The 24,953-nt window shown below is 37.2% G+C and overlaps 1 protein-coding gene across 2 annotated transcripts in view; it reads left to right on the top strand.

Annotated features, from left to right (window-relative positions):
• The window catches only part of RYR2 (ryanodine receptor 2), a 432,618-nt gene that overhangs the window by 266,012 nt on the left and 141,653 nt on the right, over positions 1-24,953 (top strand). For both annotated transcript variants that reach the window (XM_089897470.1, XM_089897471.1), the window contains exons 55-59: positions 3,623-3,746; positions 4,304-4,419; positions 7,721-7,785; positions 10,163-10,284; positions 16,889-16,938. In XM_089897470.1, the coding sequence (XP_089753596.1) occupies positions 3,623-3,746; positions 4,304-4,419; positions 7,721-7,785; positions 10,163-10,284; positions 16,889-16,938 (477 nt within the window). The remainder of the gene's footprint in view (positions 1-3,622; positions 3,747-4,303; positions 4,420-7,720; positions 7,786-10,162; positions 10,285-16,888; positions 16,939-24,953) is intronic.

Below are 24,953 nucleotides of genomic sequence, written 5' to 3' on the forward strand. Positions count from 1 at the left end.
TTGATTACTTTTGTCATCCTTATTGTACAGCTCTGGACACCAGGAAACTCTCTATTTCTTATTTATTGATACAGGTAAGAATAGAGAAGGAGATCATTTTGGGAGGTGGAGATATTTCATAATGAAAGGAATAGCTGTGATATTGGAGGGTGGTACCAGGCACCAAGCACTAGGAAACCGAGGAAAGCAAATTAGAATTGGGCATAGAAATGAACAAAAAGGATTCCATATACCAAAATTGCCTATTCAAGAATTTGGCTCAGGGCTAGACCTGTTTTTCTAGAAATATTCCATCAGTGTTTGTAAAATGAATGATCAGTTGTTTGATTGGCTGATGGATGGATGGAAGGATGGATGAGTAACTGAGTTACAGAGTTATAGAATTTTCACTTAGGTTATTGAAGGAGCATTGTCCACATAACTAGTTAACAAAATTACTGTTTGTTCCATGAGCAGATTACATGAAAAAAATTCAGTTTTGTTTTCTAAGTGTGTTTCAATCACTATGGTTTGGTTACAACTAAAAGTAATAAGCAGCTATCTTAGTACTCACGTCTAATAAGTATGCTAGAAAATCATCATCCTTTAACTTCTGGGCCAGCCATTGGGTGTCCTACAGTCAGTGTTTTCTTTGAAGCACATCACTCATAAATGAGGCATCTGTACCTCTGCATCCAGCTTGTACTGGTCCAAATTCATACTGTGTAGGGGGGAGACAAGCATAGTTGGAGCAAAGGCTAAAAGGTGAGGTGGTGAAATTAGTATTCTTACCCCATGAAGGCTACCCTTTCAAAGGAGAAAGGGAGTTGTTTGGCACTGAAACAGCAGGCCAATAGAAAAGGTATTGAAGTATATAGCACTGGATCTTGGCTTTTAAGTTATTGGGGCTAAAGGAAGGAGAAATGATTCTTGGAACCAGAAAGGCTTGAGACTGTGGACAGTTTTAGGACAGAAGCTACAGGTGTCTTTTCTCCAACGTGTTCCCTCTCCTGGAGACCTTGACAGCCAACTTGTGTCCTGACAACTCTGTGGGTGGGAGTGTGGGAGAGGCCTGTCACCTACTGCATGTCTTAGTACCTATGGTGTGTGTGTGTGTGTGTGTGTGTGTGTGTGTGTGTGTGTTTGAGAGAGAGAGACATTGAAAAACAATAGGAAAGAGACAAAGAAACAGCAGGAGAGGAGAGAAGCCAGGACGTCAGGAATAAGGAAATGACTTGAAATAGCCATTTAGTCATTTAGACACTTGGACAACTAAGAGAGTCAGTGCCACACCTGCCCACTTTTGTTTCAGCCCCATCCAGGGCTCAGGGCTCTTCTATCATCCCTACATCTATGTGCAGAAGATGAATCTGCTTTAGAAAAACTGGGAGAAAATGTCCTCTTTTGCTCACCCAGGTTGTCTGTTCCTCAGTGCCTTCCCAATCTACTTTAAGAAGCTAGCAGAGTTTGGGGGAAATCAGGCAGTTTAAGGAGTATGTCATGAATAGAAAAAAGGAGTGAGAGTCCAAGAAATATTATCCATGTTCCCCAATTAGTGAAAAATGTAAAGAACTAGCATTTCTTTTTATTCTTCTTTCCCCACTATCACATATTTTGGGCTGCAATGACCTGTCACTAAGCCAAGGACAGTGCTGGTGTCAAAACAATTTTGACCCTTTAGCATGAATGAGTGCACAAGCCAGGCAGTACGTCTGAGGCAGAGTCCTAGGAATTCCTGCGTATTTATTCACCTCTCAGGTTTAGCTCGTTTCTTTACCTCCCTGCCACATAATATCTATACTCATGTTGTAAATAGGCAAGATCAAGGTAGCCACACTGCCATTAGCTAAGTGGCACAGCAAAGGACATCATTTCCAGTCTGTCGGCTGACTTCGAAGAACCCACCCTATCTAGTTCTGAAGGGTTTTAGAGTCAGAGCGTACTTTGTGTTCTTAGGATTTTTAAAGTTTAGGCTTTATTCATTCTCTCTCTCTCTTTCTCTCTTTCTCTCTTTCCCTCTTCCCCTCTTCCCCACCCCCCCTTGCCCCTCACCCTTCCCAAAGTAACCTGTTAGTGTCTGACCTCCCCCCCCCAGATCATTGTGGATTACAAATTAAGTTGCCAGTTTCTCTAGGAATAAAGGATAGAATTTCTAAATAGGTTATGATCGCAGCATGATTAAGTTAAATGTTTGCTTCATAAATATTTTCATAAAATATGCTTTTAAATTCTATCTGTGATTATGACAGAAGTCAAATTTGTTCTCAGTGGGCTTAGTAGTTGATTCTCTATCCTTCTTGCTGTCCACAAAATGTTTCTTAGTATCGCATGAGAATTGTATTCTTCTGACAAGTGTATTATATTACATTAATAATTGTATCATACTGTAAAATTACTGATGGCTTCTTAATATGCTTCGGGTTAACGTGGTAGTTCCTGACTCCCTTTGCATTTGTGGTGTATAGTGTCACCTAATGGTCAGAAGGTTCAGTGCGTGATTGCATTTCTGTAGATGGCGCTCTCAGTCAAAGCAAGCTCTAGGAGAGCATGGCATTTTCTCCTTTGCCTTTTTGTCTGCTTATTTCTTGTGTGGGGCCGGTTCAACATTTATGATTGTTTGGGGAGCTCCTGGCTTAACCCCATCGGACAGGGATTTAATAGTCTCTATGTTGTCATCATAATTCAAACAAAATAGTTGTTTTTTTCTGGTGTTCCCTTAGCAGTTGTATTTCAAGGAATTTCAGCATCCCGCATAAAATATATTCCTATATGTGTTTTGTAAACCTTAAATTTGGGACTTACTATGCTATGCATGTTGCTGCTGCTTTAATAGCATTCCCTGTATGAAATCTTAACATCTGGAATTACCAGTGCATTTTTTGAAATTTTTACAAAAAATTTTATAAAATTTATAGTTTTATAAATTGTTTTCTTTTTATCAGTTTTTTTAAGTTTAAATGCTTCCCAGAATTTTCAAATCTCAAAGAATGCTTTTAGTATTTCTTACCAGAAGAGGTATAGTAGAAACCTAGGTTCTTGCCAAAATTCTTAATCAAGTACATATGTTACTTTTATTAGATATTTAAGAGCAATCAACTTGTACCTGCAGTCTAAGTATGGGTTTTGTATATTTAGAAAGATGTGACCATAAAGTACTCTCTGATCTGGGAGGCATAGTAAAAATTCCATATTTAAGGCATTTTTTTCTCTTCTCTCTGTGTGGTGGCAAATGAAGCATATTGCTTGAAACATGCCTTGTAATTTTACTGGATCCAGCTGTGCAGGTTTTGGTGCATAAATACACTCTGCATTTGGAGTTCCAGTGGAGAGGAGAACACAGCTTCTTTTCCTTTCTTGTGTGACTGCAGATGTCATTGGCGTTTGAAATTACAAATGCCTGTATGTTCATGTTTTAATTGCCTCTTAGAAGGCATAAGCACAGTCTTTTGTGAACAGGTTTCCTGAATTAATTGGAGCATTAAAGGCACGAGAGAGGGAAGTCTTATATGAGTCCTATATATCCTGTGTATAAGTGGAGGACACCAGAAGTGCTGTAGTGCAGTCCTATTATACATGCAGCCATATCTCATTTCACATTATTTTCTAATTACTATGCTGTGTTCCTGTCTTGACATCCTCTTAGGAGGTGGAAACCATCCCCTGCTGGTACCCTATGATACACTGACGGCCAAAGAGAAAGCCAAGGATAGGGAAAAAGCACAGGACATCCTCAAGTTCCTGCAGATCAATGGCTATGCTGTATCCAGGTAAATGCACACCTACTCCAGTTACACATTCTCGTTATAAGACTGAATATTTAAATATCCCTGTCAGATTTAAGGCTGAAAATGAACTCAGTGATCTCTTTAAATCTTAGAGCTACTGTTTAGTATGTTCAAAATATACGTGTCAGAAACATTAATGCCCTTAGCTGTTGTGCCACATAATTGAGTTCCTTACACTTCTTATGTTAAGTCCCCATCCATCATTTAGGCAAAATCCCTAGGCAAAAATGATACTCTATTTTTCTAAATGCAACATTTTATTACATAGTAATAGCTATTTAGTACAGTTTTATATCAGGTGCGAAGTATTTTTTATAAATTAAATCTTTTTTGTTTTTAGCTACAAGAATATTAGCTAACCTTGCAAATTTATCTATATCTGTGTGTGTGTATATATACACATCTGTATATTGCTATATGTAACATGTTAAATATACTTCTCTATATATAGGTATTTAACAAAATATATTTCGTTTTTACCTTACCTTCTAACAGTCTTTGTAGATGATGGTTTCCATTTTTCCTTTTTGCTGTTCTAGAGGATTCAAGGACCTGGAATTGGACACTCCTTCTATTGAGAAACGATTTGCCTATAGTTTCCTTCAGCAGCTCATTCGCTATGTGGACGAAGCCCACCAGTATATCCTGGAGTTTGGTAGGTACCATAGTCCTATTACTAACAGCCCAGTTTTTGTTATTCTTAACATTTACAACATCAGGAGATAGAAGAGCATAGACTACCGCGATGCTTGTGGTGTGCTCCCGGATGGTATAAGCACTTTCTATCCATCACAATACTAACTTGAGTCTAAAAGTCAATAGGCAAACTCATTTTTAAGGATGGGTAAATTTTGAGAACTTAAAAAAAATCTAACATGTAATACTTTTCTCCTTAAAATGTTTATTGGCATTGATTTTTCATTTTGAAAGATACATTGGACGGACATCAGATTTTAAGGTACACTTAAATCTTTCCTAATGAAATTAATTTCTCTGCTCTTAAAAAAAACTAAACTAAAACTCTATGGATTCTCCAAATTTCTAGACAATGTAAAGGCCTTGAGTTTAGCCTGTGCAGCGTTATACATTTATATTAGAGTATCTGCAATACAGAATACTTGATTATTCTCTTAGAGTAAAAGGAAAGACCTCTTCCCCATCTGGCTCAGTGCCATTTAAGTACAAAAAGAACTCCTTATTTTAAATCTAAGATTCAGAACAGATCATCAAGACAGCCTCCTCTCACTTCTCTTATTTTGTGTTTATCCTCAGCATTGTTGAATTAAAATTCAAGTTGTCAGTTACTCACCTTTGTGTCAGATCCCCTTCCAGCCACTGGTTGGTATTAGGATATAAAGGAGTAGAGTTTGGTCCTTTTTGAAAGGCAGTGTGCTCTGCTGGTGGTGCATCTTCTTGTTTTCTTTTCCAGTTTTAAAGTTCTCTTTCTGGTTTTGTTTTGGTTTTTTAACCCTCATTCTTTCTGTTTTCAGCCCCTTTCCTTGGGGCCCGTAGTCCTAGATCCCTTAGTGATACATCAGCAACAAACCCCTCCTAACCAAGGGCTCTTTTTGCTGCTGTTTTCTTAGGATCTATATTAGTTTTCAGCACAGCATCAGATTAACGTTTATAGAAATTCGAGCTCTGGTATTTTCTTGTTCCTGGACCCTGGATCCCCAATGTGATTAGAGATTTTCTACTCGAGCATCGTTCTCTTAAAGAACCTCCCTCCTTTTCCACATGCCTCTTTAGCTACAGTACAAATGCTATATTTTTCCTCTCTTAATCATCTTTTTCATAAAGGCCAGTTATACAAACTAATCTATAATATGCAGTCTCTTTGTAACTCATCCAACAATATATTTTTTTAAATATGATAGTCACCTTGACTAGTAGCCAAATTAGTCTGAATGAAATTTGACCAAAGAACAAGCATGAGACCATGGTGAACTTTTGAAGCTTTTATGCACAAAGTTAAGTGTTGACATTTCTAATCCACATTTAAAAGTATCTGTATGAGTAGCAGCTCTGGGATCCAGCCTTTTTTTTTTTTTTTTTTTTGATGAGAGGAGAAGAGGGAATAAAGAGTGATCGTTTGGAAAGGGAATAAGCAAAGTTTTTGCTTATGTATGGGTAGCAGAAACAGAACTTTGAAGGGTAAAATGTGTTTAGGCTTTGCTTTATTCACATTATATTCAAGTTTCTGAATAAACCTTCTAGGACAGCGTTTGTGTGTAAGGAGTGGTGAGAAGCTAACTACAGGGCAGATTCACCCACTTCACACATTTCTTTCTTTCTATGGGATAGAGAAGGTACTATGAACAGAATTCTGGGGAGAAATAAGGTTAGATTAATATAGAGCCCAACAAAATTAGTTTTTTTTTTTTTACAATTGCTGCTGTTACCTGTTCCATTTTCAGGTGGCTTTGGCAGGGAAAATTATGTACAAGAATTCTGTCAAGAGGAGAAGCAGAGTTGAGATTGTCTACATGATCATTTGTTTTCATTTTCATTATTACTAAAACCCAAAATTTCTGTAATACCGTCTTCTTTCATTTTACACTTTATTGCCTTTGCAACACATCTTTAATATATTCATTCTTAAACATAGACTCATGGTGATGGTAAGAATATGCCTGTGCCTTTTTTGAAGTTTTGTATTACATCACAGATCATACTCTCTCCAGATCTTTTCACATTTTCTACAGAGGCATTTTTGTTAAAATATATAATGAAAGGAAAGATATTTCCTATTTAGTTCTTTGAAATATTAGCAGATTTAGATAGGTACAAATTTCTGTCTCAATAACGTTTATATGAGAAGGTCCCTTAGGTGGATCCAGCCATTCTGCATAATATGCTTGAGAGAGATTTAGTGCAAAAGTGATTTAAAAGAAATTGAAATTCGCGAGCATTGAAAAGCCATTATTTTCTTTTACTTATTCATGGGAAGAGCACTGTCTGATTTTACAAAGTATTAGCTAAGTTCTCTAAAAGTTATCCTGAATTTATGCTTAAGATTTAATAAAGTGTATTTCAAATTGTTTTTATTTCTATGGGCAAAAGAACTTTTTCAAGCAAAAGTCAGTTTGATTCTTAAAAAATATGGAAGCTCTGCTTACAGATTTTACACTGAAACCTTATATCCAGTTCTGAAATTCTTAGCTCTCCAATCTGTTCTGCATAGCATCGTGGTTATTACAGTTTATTGCTACCTCTTCTATATGTATGAAACCTCCTTTATATGCATGAGGGAGGTAGGAAAGGCCACCTTCTAAGCTAAACACATTCAGTCAATCAGTTCTTAACCGTGAACTCATTTTCTACACCATGGGGAAAATTCAGGGCTTTTTGCTTTGCTTATGGAAATTATCTTTTGACACCGGTGAACTTTTTTATTCTTTAGCAGAATGTTAATTTTCCAACCTAGTATTACAGCTGTGGTCCTCCCCGTCATCACAGGCACTGGCTTCCTGAAATTTTTCCATGGGTATATTAATATTAAAGGCTGTAACTTGCAGTCACACCAAGAAGTCACTATCTTTATTTAGAGGTCCGTGTTAAAATCTAACAAATTACGTTTACTTATTTTCCACTCACTTTTCTCACCCCAGGGAGCTTCTTTCTTACTGAAAGAGAATGTGGGATTTTCCTGCTAAAAATGTGGGATTTTTACTTTATTCCAGTTTCCTCCCTACTTGTCAGTCAGATCTCAAAGCTACACCAGTATGTTTGTGCTTGTAACCACATGTATGGGCTGTCTCAAGAGCTTTTTTATTTTGATTTGGGTATGTTTTTAATCTTTTTTTAAATTACACAACTGAAGTTAGCCTTTATATTTTTGTATTCAGTTTAGTGGGGTAATGCATTTAGCAATGTGTTCTAAACTTAGCATTTAGGGTGAATATCTTGCAATGTTTGAAGTGCAACATGTACCTAAAAACTCTTCATGTCTACAGATGGTGGCAGCAGAAGCAAAGGAGAACATTTCCCTTATGAACAAGAAATCAAGTTCTTTGCTAAAGTACAGTATACAACCCATCCTGTATTTCCTTCAATATGTGTGTTTACCAAATATACTCTTTAGATCGTTGCCTCTTTATGGAATGCACTTGTCTACAAATGTGAATTCTACTCTAACTAAATATTCTGTGGCATGAAAATAACTGCATGAATCACGTAGGATAAATGTGCTCCCAGCACCTTTGGTCATGCTTTAACTCGCTCTGCTCTCCGTATCGTATTTCTCAAATGACCTTGACCTCTGTGAAGTCTGACTCAAAGTTCTCTTTTTTGGCTTTATCATATGACATAAAGGAGAAACGTCTATTTCCTAACATTTGAATATTCTGATTTAAAATTTTTAGATGAATATTTCTTTGTTATAGAGGAAAACGATGAGTTAATTTATCAGTGGGTATGTTATAAGAACCTATACTATAGAATCCTTGTGGGACCTGAATCCTACTCAGAAGAGGAAAACTGAGGCTCAGAGAGGATCGATTGTTCATATTTAGAGTATATCCCATGATTTTTGTTTATTCCGTTTAATACGAATTTATCAAGAATTTGCTGTGTGCACACTCCAGCCAGTACGGGAAGGAGATGAAGAGTTGCAGAGTGTCCACATTGGGTCCATTCACATACTCAGTGTTTACTCTGAGCCTAGTCTGTGCCATGCATGGAATTATGTCCTGGAGATTCACTATCACAAAGACAGAATGCCCTTGGGAAGCTTTCCTATTTACAATATGTTTTAGTTAACCTGAAGACCTAATGATTTCCGTCCATTTCCTCTCAAAGTACTTGCATTTGGTGGTTATAGGTCATTTACAAAATGACATGTTATTTTGACTGATTAATATTTGGTTTCTATTATATGTTTTCAGAATTGTACCCTTTACTGTCAGGGAGATTTCTCTTGTCTTTTCTTTCCACTCAGTATTGCACCCCAAATCTGTATCAGTCCTCTGAAGTCTGTCTTGGGCTGCACATTGCTGGTTATCTGTTCTGCTAGGATGTAATCGCCCTTGAGAACCAGTGATCAGAAGTGCTTGTATTCATGGCCTCTAATCACACGTTTAAAATACATTCTTGTATTTCATTGCCTGTGCACTCAGCGCCCCTAGTGATTTTGTTTGCAGATGCATGCCTAATGTGGCTTAATTTCTACTAAGTCTGTGATTCATTCATTCACATATTTATTGAGTACCTACTATATGTCAGTCATTAAGTTCAGGCAGTGTCACCACTTCCTAGGAAGATCACTAAAAGCTTTTGTATTCCTATTATTAAAAAATATACCTACCTTGTAGGGGAAAAAAATGTATTTAGACAGGCTTGAGTCTAAATACTGGTAATGCCATTTATTATTACTTTTTTCATTTATTTATTCAACAAATATTTATCTAGCACTTGCTACAGGCTTGCAACAAGGTCCTAAGCACTGGTGCATCAGTGGTAAATGAAACAGAACAAGCAGTAGTCATAGAGGCCAGGAGAGGGCTTTAATGGGAAACAAACCCAGAAATGTTTCTTTCTCTTGTGTGCCTTAGAGACTCTTAGGGAGAGAGACTAACCCAAAAAATCATACATATAAAATATAAAATTGCAAATGATGTTCAAAGACCAGAGGATACAGGGAGTTTATCTAGTTGACAGGCCAGCAAAGGCTTATCTGATGAAGTGCCACTACACTGAGGCCTGCAGGAGGAGTGAAGTGAGTAGGTTATGGGGTGTGGGGAGAGCATCTCAGACAGAGTGAATGGCAGGTACAAAGCCTGTGGACGGAGGAGGGGGAGGAATTGGCCAACAGCCATCAGGATTAGAGCGCAGAATCGGGAAGTGGGCTTTGACAGAGGCCAGGTAAGAGCTTTGTGCAGGTAGGTGAGCGGCAATGTGACTCTGAGTAAATCATTCACTTTCTACATCTCAATTTAATACCTAGAAATCAGGGATGATGGCACCTACCGTACAGAGTGGTAACTGGGATACATGAAATGATAGCATATCAGTTACAATCCTCAGACACAGTAGAGACTCAGTAGAAGGTCATCACTGATTATTTTTGAACCTTTCAGGCACGGAACTGCATGATGTGAAAATATTAAGACTGTTTCATTTTGAGAAAATATTGAGGCTAATTTCAAACCATTGAAAATCTGATGTGTTTTTTTTATAATTACACACATGCGCACACACACATGCACACACATAGGGACTGGAGACAGCAGAGTGAGACTTATGAGAGGCGTACTTTGAAATGGTGCTGACTGGCATGGCTGTGGATATTGGGGACTTATTGCATGTGGACAGAACTCTGGCTGCTCTAAAAACCCAGCACTCATTCATCCCCCGGAAGAGTCCACTGTGTAGATCTGTTTTCTTTTCCTTTCTTTCAGGTTGTTCTTCCTTTAATTGATCAGTATTTCAAAAACCATCGTTTATACTTCTTATCTGCAGCAAGCAGACCTCTCTGTTCTGGAGGACATGCATCAAACAAAGAGAAAGAAATGGTGACTAGGTAAACAGCTATAAAAAATAAAGACTGTTGTTTAAGTGTATTTCCTTTTGAGAACGAGCATCTCAGGTTCTTGAAGCAGGATCATGCGAAGAGTTCCCACCCATGTTCCCCGGCCCCTGGCCCCTTGGAATCAAACACTATGAGAAGGATGGTTTTGGCAAGTTAATACATGTGTTCTAGGTGTTGAGTTTTCTTATATTTTACTGCTAAATGTAATGCTGAGTAGAAGGAACAAAATACCCAATACAGAATCCACAAGTAGAGAGGCTGGAGATGCATCAGTGTATTAGTATTTTTTGTTAAATGATACTTTTTAACATTGGATTCCTGAAAATTTATTCGAATCTAATGTTTTTGCCAGCCTGTGTTTTTCAGCAGAATCTCATTTTCAGAAATTACAACTTTAAATTTTAAAAAATTATGAGCAATCTTGGGATAAAATGAAGTAAACATATATACTTTTTAAAGTTTTCTGCTCACACCAGTCAAGCCAGCATCCTAGCAGTGCTTTCTTATTTCTCTTTAAACCCAAGTATTCTTTGGAGATTTGTGATTCTGCTGAGGATTTCAAGTTTGAGTCCTCAAAATTCTGCCAGAACTTAGTATACATGAGAATCAATTACTGAGAAAGCCTTCTTCTGTATTACATTGCACAGGAGTCCAAACCAACTTTTAGATTGTATTTGAAAAAAATTTTTATAAAAATGAGTACCCTGTATAAAGTAGAATACAGGCTTTCCTTGGTCTTGACATTTTTTAGTTATCTATTGCTGTTTAGCAGTATTATCACAAGTTTAACATCTTAAAAAGAATATGCATTTATCATTTCACAGTATCTATGGATCTGTCATCAGAGGCTTGCCTGAGAAACAAACCTCTTTTTTATTTTCTTAAGACTTTTTTTTAGAGCAATTTTAGATTCATAGCATAGACTTGACTTTAATGATATGTTGAATGGCAGTGCAGTATCAGGCTATTGGATAGGGTGAGATGACATTGAATATAGACTGTTCCCAGAGGGTTAAGAGGAAGTAAGATTCCTGTGGTGCATAGCACTGGGGGTGGGATCTTAAGCTCATCTCTTTACTCAAATTTATTGTCTAGTTGGTTGTCTACCAACAGATAGATAGCCAATCATGTGATGTAAGATTGCAGCAGCATTAAAAATGTTTCCAAACTTCTTCAAATAATAAGCTTCCTGTGAAGTTGATAAAATGGATGATAGTTAAAATAACAGAGAATCCATTCCAGTGACTTACTTTGTTTCCACCAACTACCAGAAGGAAAGGGAAGGAAGAGCTACTTTCCAAGATGCAAATAACCCCCTCCCCTTCCCCACTATGGCATGGCCTTCTTTCTGCCTTCCCTAGGAGAGAGAGAGACCCATCTCTCCTCCTTTCACACGCGCACTCGTCCACACCACTGGCCCCGTGTTCCCCTGTGGATGGTGAGTGCGCACAGTAGCTGGAAAATGCCACAACACCAAGTTATCATTAAACACTATGGAACCAAGGCTACTGCAAAGTCTCCTAGTCTTTCCTGGCCAGTTAACCTTTTGTAACAGAAACTTTGTTCCTAGAGGGTGTTGTTAATTTAATCACATTCATTAACATAAATCAAAATACAGTTGGAGAATATAGGGAAAAAATTATGCAAGTTCTGCGCTTTCCCTTCCCCTTTTATTGTGTCTTGTTTTCGCCATTCATTTTTCAGTTTTACTCTAAGAACTGTTCACTAACTACAGAAGTAACTAATTCTCCTTTACCAACTATATCCCTCATAGAAGAAATCAGAAGAACATCACGATTCTGTGCTAGCCTCCGTTGATGTAGTTTTGGGGCCTTTAATAACACTGCCCCAGTTTTTAATGATTTCATCTTCAATTTTTTTCTTCACTTCTTGGAAAGAGGGTTGGTAAGTTTTACTTCTCCCACTACCACTTCCGAAAAAGGGAATGTATGCCATTAAAATTTAATGTATGCCATTAAAATTCCAACATACAGGAATGAGACATAACAACAGAAGTAACTGATTTCTTCACAGTACTTTAATGCCAAACATAGGTAGAATTTATCCTCAGAGAGAAAAAAATCAGAGTTGAAAAATGAATAAGGTGATGGTAAATAAATTATGGTACATGTGGTCCAGTCATTAAAATGATGATGGGTACAAATACATGATAACTTAGGAAAATTATCACTTAAAAAATAAAACATTTGTTCAAATAGTATTGATTTGGATTTTTTAAAAGAACCTAAATTTTTATGTATAGAAAAGTACTGGTAAGGGATAAATTTAATGTTAATGGTGGTTTTCTTTAGGTAGTGCATTGTAGATTTTATATTACTATTTTTATGTGTCTTCCAAGTTTTTAAGAAGAAAAAATCTTACTTTAATAATCATAAAGATATGTTTTAAAACAACCAACATCACTATCACATTAATAAAGACAAATAATTTGTTTGGCATGTTGAAATGGAATCACTGAAATTTGTAAATCTCTGATTTCTTACTACTTCAGTTAAATATTACTTCAATGAGTAAAATACGTAAAAAATACAACAAAACAGGTTTAATAAAAACCTGGCCCTGCTACTGTGAATAAACAAGCATACCTGTATACACATGATGAGCATTGCCATGATCGTTTTAATTTGTATTTAACAGTTGGGTGTAGCAGTAGTTATGTGGATCTAAATTAATTTCTCCACAGTTAAAACCAGGTTGTTCCCATTAGTTGTTTAGAGACATCCTGGTACTAGAAATTAGGTATCGAGCATTTCCTGTCTACAGTCAGTATTCTCCTGTCCACAGAGATGCGTTAGATGGGGCATCTGCACTCCAGGAGTGTGCATGACAGTGGCTAAGTATATGGGAATAAATATTGTTCCAATAGCAGAAAGCTGAGCGGTGCTATAGGATTCAAAGTAAAGTAAGAACCCCTTAGATGGGTATGGATGGGCTGGAGATTTATGGAAGTCATGACATTCAAAGTTGATCTTAAAAAATATGTAGGTCAGAGATTAAGAAGAAGGTATATTTTTTAGATAACAACGTACAGCGTAGAAGCTGGTCATTTAGGAGAAATATAGGTTATGTAGATTCATGATGGAACACTGTAATTGAGAGTAACTGTCAAAATATCTTTATTCTTTCTATTTAATTCATTAGCACTAAGAAGCCATTGACGCTTTTTAAATAGAAGAATGAGGACAGTCTGGGAGCATAAGTAGGATTGATAAGAGTAGCATGGCTGGGAAGCCATGGCAGGTGTTAGGAGCTATGGCAGGGATGCAAGCTGTTGTAACAGAAGTGCTCCTTCCGGTAGGTGGTGCTACCCGTGGGTTTGTTCAGCAAGTATTCTGAATGCCCCGTGGGTACAAGGTGCTGTCCTAGGTCTGAGGATAAACACACAGATACAACAGCACAGTTCCTAACTTTAATGGACTTAAAAGGATAGCTGAGGAGACACATACATATAGAGCTAACCATGAACTACGTTGTGATGAGTGTAAATGAGCCATATATAAAGTGTTGGGAGTGCACAGGAGATGTAAATGCAGAGAGGGGCTGCGTCTGAGAAACACGGAAGAGGGAAGATAAACATGCCTCGGTAATGAGTCCTATCTCAAGTAGAAAGGAGGAGTCCAACCTGGGGCTGAAGTTTCAGTGCTGAGTGGTTGGAACAATATTGGTCTCACTAGCGAAAACAAGAAACTTCAGAAGAACTAGTTTTGAGAAGAAGAGTTTAAATTTGGTTAAAGAGGTACATATGGAAGGATAAAGTACTAACAGGTCATTCAGCTGGAGATATCCAGCAGAAAGTGGGAAGTAGGTGTTTGGTGTTGATAGAGATCAGGGCAAGAAATGACATATTTGGGGATAATCTATACCCATCTCCTGCTCGAAGCTCTGAAAGCAGATGAAACTAAGGGAGAATCGGAGAGAAGCTGAAAGGTCTGAACCAAAACTTGGAGAATTATTACATTTCCATAGTTTTCAGAAGTGGATCTTTGAAGAATAGAGAGAACAATTAATTAGAGAGGAAGTGGGAAGTAATACTGTAAAACAGAAACCAGAGTTTCACAGATTTAAGTAGTTAATGATGCCAAGTACTGTGGAGAGCTAGCTCTCCAGGATGGAGACGGAAAAGGAGGTTATTAGATTTGCTACTTAGAGGGTACTGAGAACTTCAAAAGAGTGGTTTTCAGGAGAGCGATGAGGTGGAAAGCAAACTCACAAGGCAATGAGTCAGGGAGGAAACTGCAGAATGAATTCTTAAGAATGTTAACAATGAAGGGATATAGAGAAAGGGCATAACGGGATTATGGAAATTGTCTTTAGAAAAACTACAGGCCAAAGTTTATAATAATCAAGCCTTAGAGTCTGCACAGAAGCTACACCCTGAAAGAGGGTGGCACAGGAAGGGAGAGAGATACGATTTGTCTTTTCTTAGGACCTAGCTTTCTATATATCTGTATGTCTCTCTGGTGGCACATCTGTTACTAATTAGGAACACCTAGAGTTAGGAAGCAGCTGTTATCATAAGAAGTCATTTTTTTCGGAGAGATTCTCCAACATAAATGTGCTCAGGATACAGAACAATTCTGTTTCCTATCACCGCAAAACACCCCGGGTCTAGATTAAAACATAATTCTAGTATTATAAATTCGTAATTCAAATTCATAGGTTAAAAACGTAATCCTAGTATTATAAATTCAACATCATTGCAGAATGTTTCACTCTGGATACTAGAGAGTGTCACGAGTAAGAGGTAAAAGATGTCGCTTAAAATAGACTAGATTCCAAGAATCCAAAGTGTACAATTCTAAGATGTAATCACCCTTTACATGGAGACAGATCCCTGTTAACACACAGAAAGCTCAGTGAATGAGGGCACCTGGAGAAAGTTGCTTTTGTTTTATTGTCTTTGTTCATTTCAATTATAGCCTAAAGATAAATAATGCTGCTCCGGGGGGCTAATGTCTAATCTTACGTCTAACATCTACTTGAGTAGATCATTGTTTGAAAAATATTTAGCACTGATAAGAGATTTCCGAAGACCTCGAAGTCACTTAAGCACTTGCAGATGAATGTCTTCTTGGAAAAGCTACCCCATGCCCTATATAATTCATTTTCACCAATACGTTATTTCACATTGTTACTGAAGTGAGAGATGATGGCCAAAGCCTACTGTAATAAAAGTGGTCCACAAAAGTGGTCCACTGTAATAAAAGTGATCCTGACTCCTTTCTCCCATTCTGCCATGAGCAGTTGCCATCACTGATTCCATGGCATAGAGCCTGTCTCCCCAGTCCTGACGCGTGTACATCTGCACACTGCTGGTGATGGGAAAGCTTTGCAAGAGAGGATGAGGCAGTGAGGACATAGCTGTCATCATGATTGGGAAAATCAAGCTGAGTGGCGGGGGGGGGGGGTGCTGTACAAATTGATTTTCAAGGTTAGAGCTTTGGTAAGTTCTGGCTGTGGACCACCGGTGCTCTCTGAGGGTTCAGAAGAGTGTTGGATAGAAGTGAAAAGAGTGTCAGTTGTAATATGGGAGGTTAAATGTCCTGGTAGATATTTGCAGATGGCCCCAGGCTGGGAGGGGACTTCTTTGAGCTTGGGTTGGGAGTGGTGAAGGAATACGTGGTGTTAGAAAAGGCTTCTTGGAATAAACATGTCTGAGCTGAATCCTGAGGGATGTTTAGAAGAGATTGTAGCATGAAACTGAGTGTTCCTAAAAACAGGGCCCAGCAAGAAAGCCACCAGACTGCCTGGTGACAGACGTGACAGGACAAGAACGGGTATTGTCCAGGCTCTGGGTTGTGATCCAAGCATTAGTGCGTACCAATGCCATCATGTTGAGTGCTGGGCCCCCTTATGTGGAATCTCCCATTGGTGACCACCAGGAAGGACATGAAGACCCAGGAGCTTAGTCTAGAGGAAATAAATGTTCAACTCATGAAAGCCCTTTAAGTTATCACATCTGTAACGTTTTTCTCTGAGGGATTATCAGTTGTTTAAATTCTCTCTCTAGTTCATTGTGTTCAGATTCACTGGATGCTTTGGTATATGTGTAAGGGGTGTGGTCAAGGTCAGGGAGAAGGAAAGGTCAAATGATAAAACATACTAAAAGTAAACATTTTATGCCCAAAGCACCATACTTCCATTGTTAAATAATACCCATAACAACAAATTTCTAGAACTTCAGTAGTACTTTGGGGCAGATAAAATTAAAGTTTTCTCCTTGTGGTTTTCTAGTAGTTATATTCTTACGGGGTTCATATAGATTGCTTTTATATTAATTAGCTTTGCTTTCAATTTTTTTTTGGTTCCTTATAATATGTGCTTTTTTAACCATGTTTGTTAAAGATATGCACTCAAAGACTCTTTCTTTAATATCTTTACTCCACATTCTGCTCAGAGAATTGATTCTTTCTGCGTGACATCATGTTGCTTTTTTCCGGCTCATATATCAGCTGTTTATTTTTCTTTTTTTCTTCTTCTTTTTTTTTGTTTTATTTTAATTTAATTTCTCCCTGTCTTTTCTACCTTCCCTTCCCCTTTTCCCTTTTCTCTCTTGTTTTTCTTTTGTCTTCAGCCTATTCTGCAAACTTGGAGTTCTTGTCAGGCATAGGATTTCACTATTTGGTAAGGAGACCCTTGAACAAATACTAGCATGGCCATCACTTGGTTTTCTTTGCCATTTTTGCACTGTGTTGCGTGCTGCTATGTTGCATGAATGCATGTTTGCATGGCTGGATGCATGGTCGTCATAGGCCAAGGTAAGGTCCTCAAGGTTGTTTATAAGTAGTGTTACCTATGGTGAAACTGAAGACTGTAACTTTATATACTAGTCCAAAGCACACTTGAAAATCAAAAGGTTATATTATTAAAGGCCAAATGAATGAAAATGGCAGCTTCGGCCATATTTTATTTCAGAGGGGTGAAGCCAAACTGGGCCTCTGAATTTGTGTTTGGTTATCTCTTAGATAAAGTAATGAGCTGTTATATACCAACAATTTTTAACTGCACTCTTTTAATGCTCTTGACTATAGATTTGCATGTCGACTGTATTCCAGACACTGGAGCTTCATAGTAGAGACAGTGAGGCCTGGATTTGGCAAAAGCGACTTTTCTAGCACCCCTCACCCTATGGTAGTCAGTTTTTGTTCATTTCTGAGAATTCACGTAGCTGAAAGTCATGTTCCCAAACACTTGCTTTCAAAGAGCCTTGCAGGGCGGTCACTCACTTTCCACAGACTCTCCTTGCCGTGGGGCTTTAAGACTTCATAGCAGTCGGCAGAGTTTATGTTTTACGCTTTCCTGCATCCGGCTTCGTAACTGCCAAGGCAAATTTTAGCTCAATGCTCTATAGGTTTTGAGACAGCGTCGGGGTGACTTCAGTAAGAAAACATTGAGTGTACTGATAGAGATGTTATAAGTCCCATTCCATTCACAGGAAAACCTAAGGATTAAGTCATTTCTATAAAAGCCACAGTGGATAAGCTGAGAACTAGGTACATGTACGTGTGTGTATGTGTATATATATGCAAATAACTTTTACATTTTTTGAGAAATGATAGTTTCTGGATATGACTACTTAATGCTGTATTTGCTTTCTAATATTGTTCTATCCAGTATTTGGGTGTTTTTAAGATATATTTCTCATAAATTGCCTGAGTTCTTGCATTATTGTTTCAGTTATCCAAAATTAACGGGGAAATTGTCTTCAGGAAGCTCTCCTAAGTTGGCTGGCTTTTGTTTGACTTCTCTTCATCATAGAAAAATTTCTGTGAAAATTGTTCAGACAGAGCTTTTGTATACTCCTTAACCTTCTCATGATAGAGGAAGGCTCTGATGGGGACCCCATAAAAATACTTTCTGTTGTGCTCTCTCTAGTTTCTTACATATTTTAACTTCTTGGTTTCCCATGTTATGTTTTGCTATAATTTTATGTTTAAAATTTTTGAGGCATTCCATATATACGACAGAGTACACAGATCTTGAGAACAGCTTGATGACAGCTTGATGAGATTTTACATGTATCTGCCCGTTTTCTCAGGTCGAGACATAGAACATTTTCAGCATCCCAGAAGCCTGCCTTGTGCCATTTTGTGATGTATAACCCTCTGCAGAGGAACTATATGTAAACTAATCTACTGGTCTACTAATGTAGACTTCCATTACCATGTATTAATTGTACATGTTGTTTAATCTCTCTTTTCCCTTTGAATATATTAAGGGTTCAGTAGTTGAAGATAAATGCATAATATAACTTGTCATACCAGTCAGAGGAGAAGAACTAGATTTTGACATTCATTCTGTCTCTCTGTGATTCTTGTATTTCATTTAGGAATCATTGCATGTTAAATCCCTTTGCCTTTAAATACTATTATTTTTATTTTTAACAGGAATTTATTGGAGAGCTACTATGTATCTTTATCTCAAAAGCATATTTTAATGCAGTCTTTATATTATTCTAGTGTCTTATTGTTTCAAATTTGCTTAGGCATTTGCCTGTAAAACAATACAGACTTCAAGAAGCTTTTATTAATCAAACATACTCTAATACAGACTTGTCAGAGTGTTAGCATGTTAAGTCTTAGACACGTAAACTTTACATGTTACAGTTACAGCGTGGTTTTAGATGTTAACATGATGTCCTGGAGAGAATAATGGGCTTTGAATCAGAAAACCTGTATGTAAGTCCTCTATTTGCAACTAAAGCAGCTGAATGATTTAGACAAGGGACTTAACTTCTCTGAACCTTTGTTTTTTAGTTTGTTTGTTTTTCATTTTTAAACTAGATTAAAATAACTGCTAACTTTAGAGATCTATTGCATGTATAAAATCTCATATGACATGATGAATGTTGAAGTGCTATGTAAACTGTAACAGTATGGCTTTCAAGTCTAAGGTATTCTTAGTCTTATTTGTACAGCTTTTATTTAGATAAATCAAATTACATACACACTAAACTAGGGAACTTGGTTATTTAAAATACATGCGCCATGAAGCCTTTATAATCTAGCCATTTCCAGATCGAAGCAGAAGTTGTATAATCCAAGTATTTACTTTTTGATATATCAATTATACCGTTGTGGATTTTCCTGAAGAGAGAGAGACCTAACAGCATATATACAGTGGTCTTTTGTAAATACATAGACATATTAATCTCTTTTATTTTTTCTTTCACCCTGTCTTTACATTTTTTTTCTGTATTCTGGCAGACATTAACTGATGATCAAAATGTTTTTCCTGTGCTTAGTTCAAAAAATTGTTTCATGACCTAGCCTAAGAATAAAGTAAGACAAGTGAAAGTTGAGGTTAACAAAGAAATACTTAGGCTTCGTGTCAAGGAGCAAAAATACAGAAAGAGATACATTAACCAGAAACATGTCAGCAAGGTGGGATTGGAGACAAGAGGGAAGCATTAAAATTAACCAGATGGGCTTCCCTGGTGGCGCAGTGGTTGAGAGTCCGCCTGCCGATGCAGGGGACACGGGTTCGTGCCCCGGTCCGGGAAGATCCCACATGCCGCGGAGCGGCGGGGCCCGTGAGCCATGGCTGCTGAGCCTGCCCGTCCAGAGCCTGTGCTCCACAACGGGAGAGGCCACAACAGTGAGAGGCCCGCATACCGCAAAAAAAACAAAAGTCAGAACTCTTGTCCTGGTGGTGGTCATTGTGGGGAGCTGAGTATGATCAGTAATGGAATATTTATTCCAAGGTGTCTGCCAGATTGTAGCTGTTCAGAAATTTTTCTGATATGTAAAGTGAGGATTCCCCAAACTTGAACTTCTATATTTATGTATATCTTTTATCTACTTTAAAATATTTTCTATACGTTGAAGCACACTAAGAATTAAAGAGAGATGAGGCATGTTTTTACTCCTCATATATTCTGTTGAAGGTGTGTAAACCATTTCCTTTTATCTTAGAAAAAGGTAGGGTTTTAAAAAAGGGGAACAAGCCATATTCCCTACAGAACAGTAGTTCTGGGGTGTCTATTAAAATACTTTATAGAAAAAATTAGTAAGGAAAATAGCATCTATTTTATATTAGGCTTCCCTTTTGACTTCTGAAATGCCTGTGATCGCAAGTTGGTGCACGCTTGTATTTTGGAAAATCAGGATGGGGTAAGACGCAGGCAGGTTGACAAGGAATAAGGATCCCATTTGCCGTTTTCAAGGACACATTATTGACTAACGAAATATTGCTTTTAATCCTACCATTTTCGCCCACTTATGCTAAGTGAAAATTCTGTCTTTCTAACTGCCTAATTTTAAAGCATTTAGAGGATACTTAAGTCCTACTATTATAGCCTATTTTTAGACTTTCAGTCATTTGCAGGGGAAAGAGAATCTGCTAACCAGAGCTCCAGCAGGGATAGTGATGGTGGCACAGGTGTGTGTGTATCAAGACTTCTTAACGGCTTTCTTTTTACATGTGAAAATGAATCGAATGCCTTAATGACATTCATTTTGTGCATTCTTTCAGTAACCAGTTTTGTGTCTGCTGTGTGTGAACATTCTCTTAGCCTGTGAGGATAGAAAAGTGCAGATTTCTTTCCCTCTCTGCTGCTACCACCCCATGCCAATCTACAGGTGTCTCTTACCTGTATGCCTCCATGAACGTACTCACCCTTCTCTTAGAATTCCCTTGCCCTTCTAAACTGTGCTCCAAAGCAATCATATCTCTCCCCCTCCCCAACCAAAACCCAAAACAGAACAACAAAATGGTCTCATCACTGAATACACTCCTGTGGAGCCAGTGGCTTCCCATTTCTCTGTAGTAAAGATCAGAATTCTTCATCTGGCCACATAGTGTTTGATAGTCTGTCCCCTGTGTACCCCTGCATCCTCATTTCCCAGCATGCTCTGACTTCCTCATGATGCCTCAGCTTAAGCAGCCTTCTCTCTGCTTCATGAAAATGTATTCCTTTCTGCCCAGGGCCTTTGCACATGCTGTAATTACTGACGGAGATGGGATCCCATACACCACATGCCCCTCTCCAGTCCCTCACACCCACAATGGGGTTAACTACTAATCCTTCACATTTCAACCCAAATAGTATTCTCTCAGGAAAACCATCCCCAACCTCCCTGATTATACTCTCTCCTTCTACTATTATAACTTTCTCATAGCTCTGCATACTTTTCCTTCATCTCACTGATGATGTTACAAGATTAACTTCTTTCTCTGGCCCAAAACTCAGCCCTTCGAGGGCTTATTTTTGTATCCTCAGAGCCCAGCAAGAAGACTGGTGCATAGTGGCTCTTTTATGAATATCTGATGACTGAATTAATCAACCCACCAGGTCCTACCTTTAAGAAGTCTACAGTCTAACAGAGGGGATAGATAAGTCAGCAGGTGCTTACTACAATGAGATGAGTGCTATCAATTTGGAATTTTCTTACATTCATGAATAAGCCAGATTTACATTTTTTTTCCTTGAGAATATTAGGAAAAATATAATATCCACTTATGTCATAGTTTATGAGAATCACATTTTTAAAAACTTCCTTAAGTGGTCCATGAAAACACTTAGGGCACTTACATTGAAAAGGAAGTAACACATGATTAATGACTTTTCAAACAATCATTAAACTCTACCAGCAATGATACTTTCAGTTTGAGGAACTATTTGAGAAGGCCGGCACAAAATAGTTATCATTAAGAGGCCTTTTCTACTTACCTGTTTTCTGGTGAGTTTTTTTTTTTTTTTAATTTTTAAATTTTTTTAAATTTTTATTTTTTTAACATCTTTATTGGAGTATAATTGCTTTACAATGGTGTGTTAGTTTCTGCTTTATAAGTGAATCAGTTATACATATACATATGTCTCCATATCTCTTCCCTCTTGCATCTCCCTGCCTCCCACCCTCCCGATCCCACCCCTCTAGGTAGTCACAAAGCACTGAGCTGATCTCCCTATGCTATGCAGCTGCTTCCCACTAGCTATCTATTTTACGTTTGGTAGTGTATATATGTCCATGCCACTCTCTCACTTTGTCCCAGCTTACCCTTCCCCCTCCCCGTATCCTCAAGTCCATTCTCTAGTAGGTCTGCATCTTTATTCCCATCTTGCCTCTAGGTTCTTCATGACCTTTTTTTTTTTTTTTTTACATTCCATATATGTGTGTGAGCATACGGTAGTTGTTTTTCTCTTTTTGACTTACTTCACTCTGTATGACAGTCTCTGGGTCCATCCACCTCACTACAAATAACTCAGTTTTGTTCCTTTTTATGGCTGAGTAATATTCCATTGTGTGTATGTGCCACATCTTCTTCATCTATTCATCTGTTGATAGACACTTAGGTTGCTTCCATGTCCTAGTTATTGTAAATAGAGCTGCAATGAACATTTTGGTAGAGACCTTTTCTACTTTCCTGTTTTCTGGTGAGTTTTTAACATAGTAAGACAGTTAATTGTCTAGAGACACCCAGATTTATTGGGGAATTTCCAAATTTGATGACAGACAGATTCCTAGGAATGCCTGGAATAAAGCAAGCATTTTGCAACATTATGAGCATCAAACTCCAACATTCCTTCTGGTTGACCTCAGTGACCTTAGAACATCATTAATACAGCTCCCACATTAGCTTCAGGAATACTGGACAAGTATTATCATGTGCTTAAATGAAACAATAGGTCTTGTTAAAGTATTTGTTTTTTCCTCTAGACGAGTATGAATGATTAAACTGGTACCTAAATCTTAATGTTAATTTTAAAAGAGTTTTAATAGTAAATAAAGTAATATAGTGAATTCTATCAATTGGTATCTCTCCCTTATTAAAAAATTAGTGGAATAAGTTTATGTTGACCCTTCTGTTATCCCCGACCCCAAACCCTCTTCATGTGTTTAAATGAGGGGCTATCTTGTATCAGGAGACATTAGAAAATTAGTACAGTCATCCCTCCTTATCCACAGGCCCTGCATCCATGGATTCAACCAATCGGGGATCAAAAATATTTTTTAAAAGAATTCCGGAAAGTTCCAAAAAACACTTGAAATCACCATCCTTCAAAAATACGTGCATAGTATTTACTTTGTATTATGTATTTTAAGTAATCTAGAGATAATTTAAAGTATAAAGGAGGATGTGTGTAGGTTATATGCAAATACTATGCCATTTTATACAAGGGACTTGAGCATCCTTGGATTCTTGGTGTTGGGGGAGAGTCTTGGAATCAATCCCCTGCGGATACTGAGGAATGACTGTATGTGTTTGTATTATCCCTAAAAAGGTTCACATTGTGCTGTGTTGTTTAATAGGACACACGTAATGAAAGGAAAGTCATTTAAAGCACCAAGAATCTCTGAGGATAGTGCATATGTGAGAACTGAATGTGTCACTATTTTGAGAATGTCATGGTTTAAATTTAAAAAGCACAATCTGTTAGAAAATTATATATAACTTTATGTCAGTAAACCTGAAGGTTAAATAAAATGGATGATAGTCAAGGAAAATAGGAGAAATAAGTAGCACAATCTGCTACTTTGAAAAAAATTTTATTTTATATTGGAGTAGAGTTGATTAACAATGTTGTGTTAGTTTCAGGTGCACAGCAAAGTGATTCAGTTATACATATACGTGTATCTATTCTTTTTCAAATTCTTTTGTTATTTAGGTTATTACAGAATACTGAGCAGAGTTCCCTGTGCTATACAGTACGCCCTTGTTGGTTATCTATTTTGAGTATGGTATTCATCACTAGAGGATCCTTAAGGTCTTATCTAACTTAAAGATTCTGTAGTTTTATGACAGTGTGTATGATAAAGGCAAGAGTTTCCTGGATTAGAGTTGCTATAAATAACCTAATTCTTATCAGACTCAGAATGAAAATAATATATAATATTATTTGAAAATAATATCAGAAGATTGTATTAGAGAGATAGATACTTCTTTCATTTCAACGTATTACTCTGAGAGAATTTCCTGACTTTGAGACAAATGAATAGAATATGTAATATATATTCTAAGTTTAACTGAAACTTCTCACCAAGTTAGGGACTCAGTAATTTTATTCTTTTCAATATCACTGACTTCAGAAGTAATAAAATCTTTGACAGGCTTCAATTTCTGTCTCTTCATAATTTTGAGAGAAATTTGCATCTTCTAGCATAATTTTATTTCATGTTATTAATAAGGATTTTTCCAAGATTAATCATTTCTTCAAAGAAGAAAATATAATGAGATATTGTGTCAAGAGCCATGCTAGAAAAAGTAAAGAAGAAGAATAAAAATTAGAATGACTGTTACTGTTTTCCCAGAAGAGAGAAAGTCAACATTCTGAGAATTCTCAATAAATCAGATTATAAAACAAGTGGTACGTGATATATCAAATTTTGGATGACATTGAAAACTCCTGAATTATAGAAATCTTATATTGAAAACCACAAAACAGTTTGGGATTAAGATACAAGAAGGATATTTTGGCTTTTAACAGCGTTAGCTTTGTTATTTTTATTATTTAGAGAGTTGTATTATTTTGTGAGAATTGGTAACAATGTTTTTAAAAACCCAGTGCTTGCTGTATGTTGTTATTAGATTCAGGTATGAGCTGTGATTTTAATTTTGTACCTTTTATGCTTATACACACACACACACACACACACACACACACACACACTGATGCAAACATACAATCTTAAAGATAA

This window comes from Delphinapterus leucas, chromosome 16 (assembly GCF_059928025.1).
Source record: "Delphinapterus leucas isolate spDelLeu-1000000601 "Yukka" chromosome 16, BTC_Dleu_Yukka2, whole genome shotgun sequence".
In the NCBI taxonomy this organism is placed as follows: domain Eukaryota; kingdom Metazoa; phylum Chordata; class Mammalia; order Artiodactyla; family Monodontidae; genus Delphinapterus; species Delphinapterus leucas.